The 14,275-nt window shown below is 38.2% G+C and overlaps 1 protein-coding gene across 1 annotated transcript in view; it reads left to right on the top strand.

Annotated features, from left to right (window-relative positions):
* LOC128863370 (protein Star) overlaps window positions 1-14,275 on the top strand; it is a 121,023-nt gene that overhangs the window by 52,983 nt on the left and 53,765 nt on the right. The window contains exon 2 of the mRNA XM_054102496.1: window positions 10,011-11,419. Coding sequence (XP_053958471.1) covers window positions 10,198-11,419 — 1,222 coding nt within the window. The 5' untranslated portion in view covers window positions 10,011-10,197. The remainder of the gene's footprint in view (window positions 1-10,010; window positions 11,420-14,275) is intronic.

Here is a 14,275-nt window from a genome sequence, read left to right as displayed (position 1 = left end):
TGGAAATTCAATAAATAGCACTCATTCAAAATTTGAATGGTTAAACTCATCAAAAATCACTGTATATATGTCATATAAACTGTTCGTCTATTGGATGAATTTTGAAATTCAATAAATAGCGTTCATCCAATTGACGAAATTTTTCGGAAATTAATTTATTATCAACTGGGTAAGCAGTGAAAGGAAAACAAAAAATAACTTACGTGTAAAAGACGATATTTTCTTTTTGGACGTTATAAAATTTAATTATTGACATAATTTGTATGCTCAATGTTAAAATATGCGGAAATTTGCACAAGAAATGAAAAGGTTCCATCTTGATTCCTATGAATATTTATTTTTTATTTATTTATTTAAAAGAGTAACGATAATAAACATTTCAAACAAACAAATAATAATCCATTTCAATAAAAAAGAGTGGTGTAAAAAATATTCGTCGATTGGATGAATACAAACGTTTACGGCGTATTGAAATTTATTACAACGTAGATTTTTATTCCTTATCGAAAGCTGCTCATATTCGTCGATTGGATGAATATAGATGCTTAAGATGTGCTGACATTTTTCGTAACGAAGATTTCCGAAACAAAAAGTGTTCATCCAATTAACGAAAAAGAGTCTTCAAAATCATAAAGACTAGATGATAAATTATTTCATACTTAGCCTTAGAATCAAACAGGTCCATCATTTTACTTCAATGCGAATCTTGATAATGAAAACTCAATATCAGCTCTTTTTGAGGTGTTGAATTTCTCCGTGTAAGAATTAGATTGCAGTTTACTCCCAAATGATAATCCATTTCAATAATGAAACGAGGTTTAAAAAATATTCGTCCATTGGATGCATATAGACGTTTGCGACGTACCGAAATTTATTGTAACGAAGATTTTCATTTCTTATCGATAAGTGTTCATATTTGTTGATTGGATGAATACAGATGTTCAAGGTGCGCTGAAATGTATTTTAACGAAGATTTCCATTTCTTATCGGAAGGTGTTCATATTCATCGATTGGTTGAATAAACATATAGAAAACTTGATATTCTTCCAATGGGCGAAATCTGAGCCGGTTCCGTTGGCTATTAAACAATGAGCTGAGTTCTAAAATGCAAGCAGTGTGCACTTTCAGTAAATTATGCCATAAACCAACTAAGAAGCACGGAGCTGTCTGTGTCCGTTCACGCTTTAATATTCTCGTGTTACTTTTAACTTTTAACTAACTGAACTGCAATTGTCTTTCGTCCTGCAATGCTGTTAAATCCTTTTCGCCATCCAACAATGATAACTGCTCACTTTACGCTTTACGGGCACTTTCCTTCTTTTTCCTTGTGCTTCTTAATGCAGTTCCCACCACATCCTCCGATTTTTAGCTGCAAAACTGCGCATTTGCAGTTTTAAGGATTTGCTTTTCGAGCGGCAGCGCATAAAAGCGTCTGGTTGTGTAATTAAATTTACACGCCTTGTTTGTTGGAGCAATAAAATCGTAGTCACTTTCGGTGCACTGTTTTCTGCATACGAGTACATGCGCGCGAGTGTTGTTGAGTATGTGAGAGTATGCGCTCATATAGATTTCTTCCGCTGCTGACATTTATTGCCTCGGTTTTCAGTGAAATTTATTGGTTTTTACAATGCTGGGAACTGGGAAAGTGATGGTGCGCTTCCCATTCTGAAAGTGCTATTGACTCTTTGATTTTTAGCAGTCTGCTGGAGGCCACAGCCGCCACGACCGCCACTCCTTTTGATGTGACTCCCAGCTGCGCTTTAATTTGCAACAACGTCTGCACCGCATGAGGCGTTTTCCTCTTGGCCATGCATTGACGCCGCCGCCATTAAGTCTTCAAACTCTTTTACTCTTAGTTTTCTTGCTGGCTTTTATTTATTTAATTTTTTTATATATTTTTTTTGTTTGTTTTGGTAGCCAAAATTCAATCGAGTTTCATTTCATTTGCCTCAAAGTAGCGCATTCATTTATTTAATTATTCAATTGAAATGCTCCACTATTCAGGTCGGTTGGCACTTCATGGCACTCTCGATGCATAATTTAAACATTTTCTGTAGTGCCCAAATTTGGTATTTCGTTATTAGTTTTTCTCACTCATATTTATTTAATTATTTTGCACCTTCTTAAATGAAAGTGAACTGCTTTGATTTGAATTTTTTATTACCACAAATCCGTCTAGCTCACATTGCATGATATCGATTTTTTGCTCCTTTTTTTGTAAATCATGCCATCGTTGCGCCGCATTGCACTTCAGCCGAGGCATTTTTTAGTTTGTTTTTTCTCGAGTGCATTTTTATTTCACTTTTTGCCTGCCAAATTTTCTAACGCCTAAAAGCTGTGCATTTCGTTTGATGAACATTTTTCCTCATACAATGGCTCAGCGTGAATTATGGAAGTAGTTTTTTTGGAATTTTTTTTGTTTATTATAGTTAGGGGAATATCAATCGATTTTCGCCCTCGCTGAAGGTGGATTGTAATTGTTGTATGTATGTGTGCTAGATGGCCAATTATCGGTTATAGCATAGCTTTTTTGATGTAGATTGAAAAATCTCACAGCTCTTAATTTGGAAATCGCAAAAAGAAAATTTTTTTTTCTATAAGTTCTCTTTGGGTATTTAAATATAACTTCTTTATGAAAAGCATAGTTTCAGCTAATAATGATAAAATGGAAGAAAAACCCCCAATTTTTTCAAAAAAATACGAAATTTTTTTTTTTTTTCTAAAGTTTTTAACAATTTTTAAATTTTTTTTCGTAAAATTTTGTTTACAAAAGGTTTTTTTTAAGTTTATTTATAATAAAAAAATTAAAAATCAATCAATTTATAAAGATCTGAACTACTGAAAATGAGATATTTGTCTTTAAAAAATTTCCAACCCCAATTTTCAACTTTAAATAAATCTCAAAATTATAATTTTTTTTCAAAATTGTCTGTTTCGTTCTTATTATCTTTAAGCCAACAAAAGAACAAAATTTCAGAAAAGTGTAAGTCCATATCCAAAATCTTGGATCGCTGACGTGAAATCGCTCATATCGCTTTCAGGCATGGAGGTTGGTCCAGTAAGGTTTGTTACGAGACTTACAATTTACTCATATTAAAAAAAAAAATGCTTCATATTTATAATCGCTTTAAAGAAAGCTAATATTTCCTTTAAACTCAGCCATTAAATTTTCCACATCGCCTCCCTTTGCCAGTCAGATCCCCTCAGACTTCTTGATTGCTCTTTTTCTCTTGCCATAGCAAATTTAAAGCAAATTTTACGAAATTCCACAAAATATTACAATTCAATCATTGTTGCCGCAAGAATCCTTAACTAACCCTTAAATCCAATCACGATAATGGATTTGATATTTGCCAACGCCCTTCCCGCCATATCCACCTTCCTACTTTTAGCAAATTCCTCTTTCATTTCTATTGTTGTTTCTTTTTCTTTGCTTCGTTCGGACGTTTGCGTGCAATTTGAACGTCTGCCACATTTTAGTCAACAATTCACCGCACCGCAGCCTTTGCTGCTGCCAAGGCGGTAACGATAAAGCGCAGCGGCTTAGTGGACTGTTGGACGGACGTTATGGTTCATAAATTCCCAACTGCAATGCTGTTGAAGCACGACGATGAGGACGATGACGACGGTGGCGGTGGCGGCGTTTACTCCCAAGTTATGATGGTGATGAAGAAGCGTTGAAGTGGAGGAGCCAAAGATGGACGACTGGTGGAAAAACATCTGCCACTATTGCTGGCACTGCCACTGATGTTTTTATTGTTTTCGCTGTTGCTGTTGTTGTTGCTGATGTTGTTGTTTATGTTTTACGAGTACTTACGAGTACTCACTCACTTGTAGTGGTGGGAGGGTGAGTGAGGGCTACACGCACAGTGACCATCAAGCTATCATAATGGACATCAATGAAAGGAGGCTTAAAATTGCACCCAAGCCGACAGGTCCAAAGTGGAAGGACGCGATGCTTGATAGCGAAGCCCTAACATATATGATTGAGCAACTACAAACCCCTGCTGGTTCTGCTGAGAATAGGACGAAACTCCTAGTAGAAGGACTAAGAGAAGCTTGCGACGCCTCCATGCCCAGGCGAGTAATGCACCAACACATATACCCATGCTACTGGTGGAACGAAAATATCAAATCACTAAGATCTCAATGCCTCCGCGCTAGACGCAAGATGCAGCGCAGTAGAGGGAGACCTGACTTTGTTGAAAATGTTCAAAACCTTAGATCAGCCAGGCAGGCGCTAAAAAAAGCCATTAAAACTAGCAAGCAAGAAAGTTTCAAGAAGCTTTGTGAGGAAGCTGATATCAACCCCTGGGGCACCGCGTACCGGGTGGTATTATCCAAAGCGAAAAGCGTACACACACCCCAAATTACTTGCCCAATTAGGCTGCGCAAAATTGTTACTACTCTTTTTCCTCAAAGATCCGAAAACATTTTGCCATCCTGCATACAACACGAAGCAAGCGACATCCCTCGTGTCACCGAGCAAGAACTCCAGGCGGCGTGTAATAAAATAAAGCCTAAGAAAGCTCCAGGCCCAGATGGCATACCAAATAGAGCCCTGAAATTAGCAATTTCCAAACGTCCGGACATATTTCAAGCAGTCTTCCAAACCTGCCTTAACGAAGGCACTTTCCCAAAGAGGTGGAAGAAGCAAACACTTGTGCTTTTACCCAAGGGCAACAAAAAGCCTGGCGAGCCCGAGTCTTACCGACCAATATGTCTACTAGACACAATGGGGAAAATTCTGGAGAGAATTATTTGCGACAGGCTGTCGTCTTTCGCTGAAGACAAAGGTATTCTATCCACTTACCAGTTTGGCTTCAGAAAATCCCGCTCAACAGTGGATGCTATCAAATGCGTGGTAGATTTAGCAACAGAAGCCATTGAAGGCAAGAGATGGCGCGGCGGGAAAAAAGAATATTGCGCTGTGGTAACTCTGGACGTTAGAAATGCTTTTAACACAGCTAGTTGGCAGCGTATACTAGAAACCCTCGCAAAAATAGGGTCGCCTAGTTATATAATCAAAATAATTGAGAGCTATTTCAGGGACCGTAAACTGAGGTATAGAAGTGACAAAGGCGTTGAGGAGTATATCGTATCAGCAGGGGTTCCTCAAGGATCAGTTCTGGGCCCACTGCTATGGAACCTAATGTACGACGGGGTTCTAAGACTGAATATGCCCCCCAGAACTAAAGTCATTGGATTCGCGGATGACATCGCGGTGGTAATGGTAGCAAAACATATCCACGAAATTGAGAGGATCGCAAGCGAATCAGTAAGCAGGATCAAGACTTGGCTAAGGTCTATGAAGCTGGAATTAGCTGAGCATAAGACCGATGTAGTTCTAATAAGCAGCAGGAAGATAGTAGAAACTATAAGTGTAAATGTTGGGTCTGTAACCATTACTTCAAAACCTGCTATAAAATACCTAGGAGTGATGGTTGACAGCCGTTTAAACTTCAAAACACACCTGGAGTACGCTGTAAAGAAGGCATCGAGTGTGCAGGTCTGCCTGTCGCGAATCATGCCAAACAATGGCGGACCTAGCCACAGCAAAAGAATGCTATATAGCAGGGTAGTCAGCTCGGTTCTTTTGTATGCCGCACCGATCTGGGCTGATGCACTGAACTTAAATAGCTTCACAAAAAAACTGACAGCCGTCTTTCGGCTAAGCGCTTTGCGAACTATCTGCGGCTTCCGTACAATTTCGGATGATGCTTCCTTCGTTATAGCAGGGCTAGTCCCCGTGGACATCTTGGCGAAAGAAATGCAGAGAGTGTACATAAGGCTATCTGAACACGACAGTAGAGCAAGTCGTAAAACTATTGCAGAGGAAGAAAGACGTCGTTCGATCGCCCACTGGCAAGACCGGTGGAACAGATCACCGAAAGGTAGATGGACGCATGGGTTAATACCCATCCTTACGACGTGGTTAGAAAGGAAGCATGGGGAAACAAACTTCCACCTAACCCAATTTCTTTCAGGGCACGGAGTATTTCGAAAATACCTCCATAGATTCGGCCATGACAGTTCCCCAAACTGCCCAATCTGCACGGATAGGGAAGAAGACGCTGATCACGTCTTGTTCCAATGCCCACGCTATGCTCCCGAAACTTGTGGTATTTTAAACGGAGAAAATATTATAGATTTTATGCTAAAATCGAACGATAACTGGAAGCGAATCTGCGCGCATGCAAAATATATCCACAATGATCTAAGACGCGCGGAGGTTCGTAGACGAAGTAACTAGCAGCCTATGAGCTAACCAGCCCCGTGAGGTAATTCCTTCCTGGACAGTTCCGCGGGGAGAGTGGTAGAGTGGAGAGGTGTTTAGTACGTAGGTGTAGCTGTGAGGCTACAAGTCGTGCATACTGCTATGCCGGTATAGCAGTACTCATGAGAGTTTCCTCTTCATGGGCGTCATCCCGAAAAAAAAAAACTTGTAGTGGTTGTTATTATTATTGCCTGCTGTTGCTGGCTGCTTGCTAACAAACTCGCTTGCGCATGTTGTTTTTATTTGTGATGTTGTTTTTCTCTATGTTACTAGTGGTTTTTGTTGTTGCACGGTGACTGCCTGTTGCCTGCTGACGGTGCTGCCGCTGCTGCTGTTGTAGAACCCATTTCATTAGGTTCGTTCGGCTGTTGCGCAGACGCACAAGTACTGGGGTACCTAACTAGAAATACCTATAAGTATACATACACAAACATACATACCTACATAAGTATGCATGTGTGCATGCACATCATCGGTACCATCAACTACGCCGCCACCACCTTGTTCGTCGTGGTTCGTTCATCCAGTTTGGAAAAAAATGTATTATTACTTTTTCCCATTTTCTGCTCATTTAGTTGACGGTCTAACTGGTCGCGCGCTCCTCAGTCAGTCCACCGGTTGGTGTGTCGTTGGCTGCTTTTTTAGTTTTAATTTCGAAATGCTGCAAGTTTTTTTGTTTTTGTTTTTTTGAAAATTTCAAATTTCGGTAGTTCCTCTACTCACTCGCCAACTTCGGTTTCCATTTGTTGCTGCAGTCTTTATGGTCTTCATATTTCCACTTTAGAGCGCGTCATGTGTTGGTTGGTACTTGAATATGTTTGTGTTTGCATGTTTGGTTGAGTGTTTTTGACAGGTGGGACTTTGAAAATGTATATAGGTGCTTTGTTGTTGCTACTTTCGTACCTTATGCCGTATGTGCTATGTATTTTATGCTGCTGTGTATTTTTTTGCCTTGCACCGCATAACCAAATATTTTCATATGCACTTCCCTATTTATCAAAAAATAAGGAATTGAAAAAAAAAAATTAAATTAAAAAAAAAAATTTTTGTATACGAATCACATTGCGTTGCATGACGGCAGTTGGTGGCTCAGCAAATTTGTTGAAGTTACACACACCGCATACTGTATACATACAAATTTGCTTCTTCGAGAAAAGATGACTGCTGTTCGCAAGCTGAAATCCTTGTTGCTGCTTCATAGGCATCCTTAAATTCAGCGGCGAAATCTGTGTTTGCATGCAGTACAGCACTGCTACTTGGGTTTTTTGTATGCCTCTGCGGATTGGGTCACTGTACTTTCCCCTCGTTTTTTGATTTTCTACATTCTGACAAACCTACTTTTGAATCCAATTTTAGATTTATTTTAAGGATTTTTTAGGCACGCGTCAGTGTCACATTTCTTCTGAAGTTTTGCATTGTAATTAAAAATCTTCAATTGGTATTCCTGACGTAGACCTTATTTGGATGCTCGATATGAAAAAATTGCTTTAAAAATATTTTATACATAAGAGGCTTCGTGAAATTCAGCGAAGTATTTTTGAGCGCTTCTTGTGCAGTTTACTACAGCTATTGATCGTTGAGATTCTTAGTGGTCGTTCTAATGCGACTATTTGGTAGCTGGCTTAGTGTGATACAAATGTGCGTAAAAAGCTCCATCGGCAAAGAAACCAAGTCTAGTTTGATAAAAAAAAATTACGTTAACAGACCCGAGATTCCACAGGAAAGTAGTCAAATTTGTGATGTGGATAGACGCAAAACTGCCTGGTACCTATACAAGTGTTTGGCTGATGTTTGACGGTAGAACTGAATTCAAGCATAAATTATACAGTAGGTATCTTCCTCTTCCTTGGCGGCCGCCGTAGCCGAATGGGTTGGTGCGTAACTACCATTCGGAATTCACAAAATAAAAAAAAAAACATTTTTCTAACAGCGGTCGCCAATCGGCAGGCAATGGCAAACCTCCGACTGTATTTCTGCCATGAAAAAGCTCCTCATAAAAAATATCTGCCGTTCGGAGTCGGCTTGAAACCGTAAGTCCCTCCATTTATGGAACAACCTTATATTACATTCTTTAAAAAAAGTCCTAGTTTCAAACTTTGTACAAGATTTGTAAAAATTCGACACATTTTCATCAAAGTTTAAAATTATTTAACTCAAATTTTAAAATTTAAAATTATATAATCAAAATTTTAAAATCTGTAATCAAAATTAAAAAAAAAGGGTGCGCATAGCCATTCAGTTTGAGTTCAAACAAAGTTTGAAATGACTCATCACTAAAAATAATGTTTTTATTTAGTAAATAATTTAAAAAAAGGATGACTAATTTTGTGCCACCTGCAATTCATTCTATAAGAAAAACCACAAAAATCTCAAGTTCAAACTTTGTTTAAGATTTATAAAAATTCGACAAATTTTAATAAAATTAATTTACAAATTTATAAGCAAAAAGAAAATGGGGTACGCAATTTCATAGCTCCCTAAATTTTAGTTCAATAAAGTGCAAGTTTGAAATCACTCAAAATTCGTGTTAATTTTTTTTTAATTTTTCTCCCCAGCGGTATTGCGCATTTTTTTCCATATAAGGAATGCGCGACAGCTTTTTTGATTTAAAAAAATTAAACTCGCTCTAACTAAAAATCGTCATTTCCTAATATAAAATAGGATATCCAAAGAACATCCTCATATGAACACTCTTCTTCTTCTCGAATATTCTTATGCAACATTAGAGGCGGCGGTGCTCGCTTATTACGACTTTTCTTCATTTAATAATTATCTTAGGCCTAAATATCAGGCTCAATTATTTCTCTTCTCTGGTGGCACAAAATTAATCATCCATTTTGGTTTTTGAATACCTTTTTTACTAAATTAAAAAAAAAAATGTTATTTTAAGTGAAGTGATGAAATTGTACACTTGTGAATTAGATATACAAGCTATAAAGCACGTAAAGGGTAAAATAAAAATTTCTATCACTCAAAACAATGTTTTTATTTAGTAAAAAAAAAAACAGGATTACTAATTTTGCGCCACCTTGTACAAGATGATTTCATTAACGATATACAATTAAAGACACATATGCGTGTACACCTGTGTTCAAAATAATAGGAGCGCATCGAATTTTCAAATTTTAAATTTTTTTTTACGTAATTCTTGTTTTTGTTTGTTTAATAAGAGAACAGTGTATTCTACAATACAAAAACAAAAAATCATATAATTCAAAGCTCCAATTTGTGTTTACAAATTCACAAAAAAATTTCATCAAAACTTTTAACTTTTTTCTTTCATATGGAAGAAAATGCCCAACACCATAAACAAAAAGAAAAGGACTACGAGAATTTTGAGCCGCTTGAAACTAGTGCTTTGTTGTGCAAATATTGCATCGGCTATAAAACTGCATACCCACAAAAATCTAAATAAAAAGTTGCCAGTGTTGATGGATTTTTGTTATTGAAATTTTTGTGAATTTTAAATAAAGTGTGGAGCTTGGATCTTTGACGTATGATTTTTGTTGTGTAGAATGCTCTATACTCTTATAAAATAAACAAAAAGAATTGAATACAGAAACATTTTTTTTGTGGTGCTTCTATTATTTTGAACGCGTGTGTACATATGCATTTAAATTAAAACTTCATTCCTTATTTTTTAGAAAATGTTTTTTTATGTGTATGTAAGTCTCTACATTCTCCCTCAAGTTGCTTACTAATATCTTTCGTATTTTTTTTTTTCTATTTTCAGCTTGAAACATTAAAAAAAAATTAATGCGCAAAATCATACAAAATGTGCTACATAAGTCACTGTAAACGGAAAACATTACTTTTGGTAAATTCAAGTGGAAAACTTTAATATCCCCCTCGAAAATTGCTACCTAAAACTTTACCCTCAAAAGAAAACTACTAAAAGCCAAGAGCCAAAAAGCAAAAATATGTCTACGAAATTCTCAGCGCATCCTGACTTGGCGGTCGAGCAATTACAGCAAGCCGAGCTCACAGCGCGCCGGAACTCAAACAAAACGCACGCTCATCACAGACGGCATCACTCGGCCGGAGCTGGACTTGACAGTGGGCATAGCACGCCCACTAAGTCTGCCAGCTCAACATGCAAATATACGACCACGAAAAACGCCTCAATGCTCGATTGTAATGCAACAACAGCAAATGCCTTAAATAAGAAAAATTCACGTGCAGTCGACGCCGCCGACACCAGCACTGTGGAACAGGAGGAGCAGCAGCAGCAGCATTTCACTAAAGCGTTTCCACGTGTATCGCCAGTGCGAACCTTTGTATCAACCAGCCACGCACACAATGTGGATGTGTTGGACAACAAATTCGCCTACAATGCTGATGGTGTCGATGTGGATCGGATGGTTTTGGCATATATCGATGATATCGATCTCAATTGTGACGATGATGTTTTCATACGAAGTGCAAGCAGTAGATCAAAAAACACCAAAGACTGTGTAGACTGTACGCCGTCGTCGTTGCGGTGGTCAGCTGCAGGTGGCGCTGTCTCATCACAACAGCAACAACAACCACAATCATACACTTCGAAATCCATGGATGAGCCGGATCACTTGCAGCATCGCCTTAGTCGAACAGCAGCAGCACACGCCAGCTGTAATAGCCGGCAGCCTCATCACAATAGTGGCGATTATTATACAGCCGACCCGCATGCCTCACCCATACACGCCATCAGTGATGGTTGTGTCAGTGGTTTAAGCAGCGTTTTGAGCTCACCATCGGCCAGCACAGTATCTTCGCCACTTTCAACGCCGACAAGACTTGCACCACACTTTCAAAAACACCAAAATCAATACAATAGCAGCAATTGCTGCCAAAAATCGCTAGCGGGTGGTTGCTGTGGCGGCAGCAGCGATAGCGATAAGAGTTGCAACCATCTTCATCACCATCATCATACACATCTCCAACATCAACATCACCAACACTCGCATCATACAACGTCTAAGGCGGCGGCGGCTGCAGCAGCAGCAGCGGCGGCGTCCTCGTCAGGCGGATGTAAAAAGTCACAGAAATTTGATCCAATACTACTCGGTCCGTCACGATATCGTCAACTTCTGCCAATTCTGCTGTGTATTCTATCGTTCGCGATTGTTTTTAGCATATTAATTGTTTACATGGATACGACAGGTGAGTTCAATTGACTATTGCAGGCGCACAAACGTCCACATTTTTATGAATACTTGCCCAAATAGAGCATTAAAAAAAATATGTGCGGAAGAAATATGAGTTTTTACTTAAGAACCAAAGTGTAGCCATTTTCCGCCATTCACTCGCTTCGTCCATCACCATTTGTTTGGGTTTGAGGAATTTTGGGTGCTGCCTCGTTCTTGGCATCGCTTCCTGGAGTTTCATTTGTTTTATAATTTGATATCTTTGACATGTGTCTAATGCATGTTTTGTTGCTGGACGCTGTCTCCATCTATATAAGTGTTTTTTTTATTTTTTTGTGATATTTTGTGTTTTTTTTTCTGAAAAAGGTGCTTGGCTGTTATTGGTTTTAACTTCCATTGCTTTTGTTTTGGCATCCACCGGAAGCAGCCGCTAGGGTTTATTTGCCGCTTGATGCTGCAGGCACACTTTTGGGATCAAATAACAACTTCGTAGGTAAATAAGAAAATTGCGGTTTTAGTCAGGAATTATTTTGATATGTAAAGTAACTGCCGTATTTGCAGTTTTCGCGGAAAAAAATAAGAGCTTCAAAGTGAATTTGTCCATTAGTTCAGTTAGGCTGCAGCAGCATAAGGTTTGTGGTTGTTTGAAAGAAATACAGCTTTCTTAATTACGAGTACTATGACAGACAGACACTTGTCAATCAAGTCACTTTTACGTTCTACAATATTCGCTATATTTTTCATGCTACATATTTTCGAAAAAATTAAGTCATAGTTTATTTCGGAAATTTCGCACCGAATATTATCTTTGGAAACTTCATTTGCTTCTAGTATAACCCAGTGCATACGAGGTGTGTTCAAAAAGTATCGCGAATATTGTGTTTTTTCAAAAATTATTTATTTATTCATTAATATCTATTTTTTCCCTTTCAAAGTAATCTCCATGAGATATTATACACTTGTGCTAACGTTTTTTCCAATCTTCAGCACTTCAAAAAATCATTTTTTATCTTGTTCACCTCCTCTTTCGATGCCGTCTTTATTTCGTCAATCGCAGCGTAGCGCCGTCCTTTCATGGGCCTCTTCAGTTTCGGGATCAAGAAAAAGTCACAGGGGGCCAGATCTGGGGAATACGGTGGCTGTGGCATCATTAGTGTGTTGTTTGTGGGCAAAAAGTCGCGCACAAGCAACCATGTGTGAGCAGGGGCGTTATCGTGATGCAAGAGCCAATTTTTGTTCTTCCACAAATTGCGCATAACTTGCAGGTAATATTCCTTATTGACTGTTTTACCCTGTGGCAAGAGTTCATGATGCATAACGCCCCTGCAATCGAAGAAAACGGTAAGCAAAACTTTTATATTCGACCGAACTTGGCGCGCTTTTTTCGGTCTTGGTTGGTGCGGCAGCTTCCATTTAGATGATTGAGTTTTGGTTTCCACGTCATAATCATAAACCCATGATTTGTCACCAGCTATGCCCATCTGGAGCAAATTTGGGTCGTCGCGGACAGAGTCCAACATCTCATTAGCAATGTTCATGCGATGCTGCTTTTGTTCGAAATTGAGCAGTTTTGGTACGAATTTTGCGGTGACCCGTCTCATGTCCAAATCATTGAAAAAAATCGAATGGCCCGAAATGACCTCAACAACTTCTCTAACGGTGATTCGACGATTGGCCAATGCCTTTTCTTCACTTCATCAATTTTTTCGTCTGTTTCACATCTTCTCAGCATTCTGAGAACATTTTGTACCATCGATAAACGTTGCTTTGGTCCAAAGTAGCTTCTCCGTATGACACAGTCAACATTCGGAATGCATCCGCGCACTTAACCCATTAAATCCCAACCTTATATAAAACAATTTTTTTTAAATGCGTTTATAAAACGTTTATTGAAATAGTGTAATTAAGCTCCTTAAAAAAAAAAAGACACGAAAAAAAATCAAAGAAATGCATTTTTTGGGCTGTACCCAATCGAGTACAATGGGATAATATGTATATACATTGCCTGTATATGAAAATATGGAGTATTAAATAAAAAGACACTTTCAAAGACTTCCTTGGTTATTAGTTCGGTTAACAGTATGGAAGTTTTTGAAACATTCTCTCTCTACGCAAAGGGCTACATTGCATAACTCGCAAATCCATCGAATTCTTTGGTGACACTCCCTGCACCTCAGCTGATTCGATATCCTTTTGGGAAAATGGTTATATGAGGAACCAGCTATTGATGCCGTTGTCGATTGTTTTGAAGATATGCCCCGGATATTATAAATTTATTTTTTTGTGATATTTTGTGTTTTTTTTTCTGAAAAAGGTGCTTGGCTGTTATTGGTTTTAACTTCCATTGCTTTTGTTTTGGCATCCACCGGAAGCAGCCGCTAGGGTTTATTTGCCGCTTGATGCTGCAGGCACACTTTTGGGATCAAATAACAACTTCGTAGGTAAATAAGAAAATTGCGGTTTTAGTCAGGAATTATTTTGATATGTAAAGTAACTGCCGTATTTGCAGTTTTCGCGGAAAAAAATAAGAGCTTCAAAGTGAATTTGTCCATTAGTTCAGTTAGGCTGCAGCAGCATAAGGTTTGTGGTTGTTTGAAAGAAATACAGCTTTCTTAATTACGAGTACTATGACAGACAGACACTTGTCAATCAAGTCACTTTTACGTTCTACAATATTCGCTATATTTTTCATGCTACATATTTTCGAAAAAATTAAGTCATAGTTTATTTCGGAAATTTCGCACCGAATATTATCTTTGGAAACTTCATTTGCTTCTAGTATAACCCAGTGCATACGAGGTGTGTTCAAAAAGTATCGCGAATATTGTGTTTTTTCAAAAATTATTTATTTATTCATTAATATCTATTTTTT

This window comes from Anastrepha ludens, chromosome 5 (assembly GCF_028408465.1).
Source record: "Anastrepha ludens isolate Willacy chromosome 5, idAnaLude1.1, whole genome shotgun sequence".
NCBI lineage: Eukaryota > Metazoa > Arthropoda > Insecta > Diptera > Tephritidae > Anastrepha > Anastrepha ludens.
Note: the sequence above shows the minus strand (reverse complement) of the source record. Positions and strands in the feature narration are given on the sequence as shown.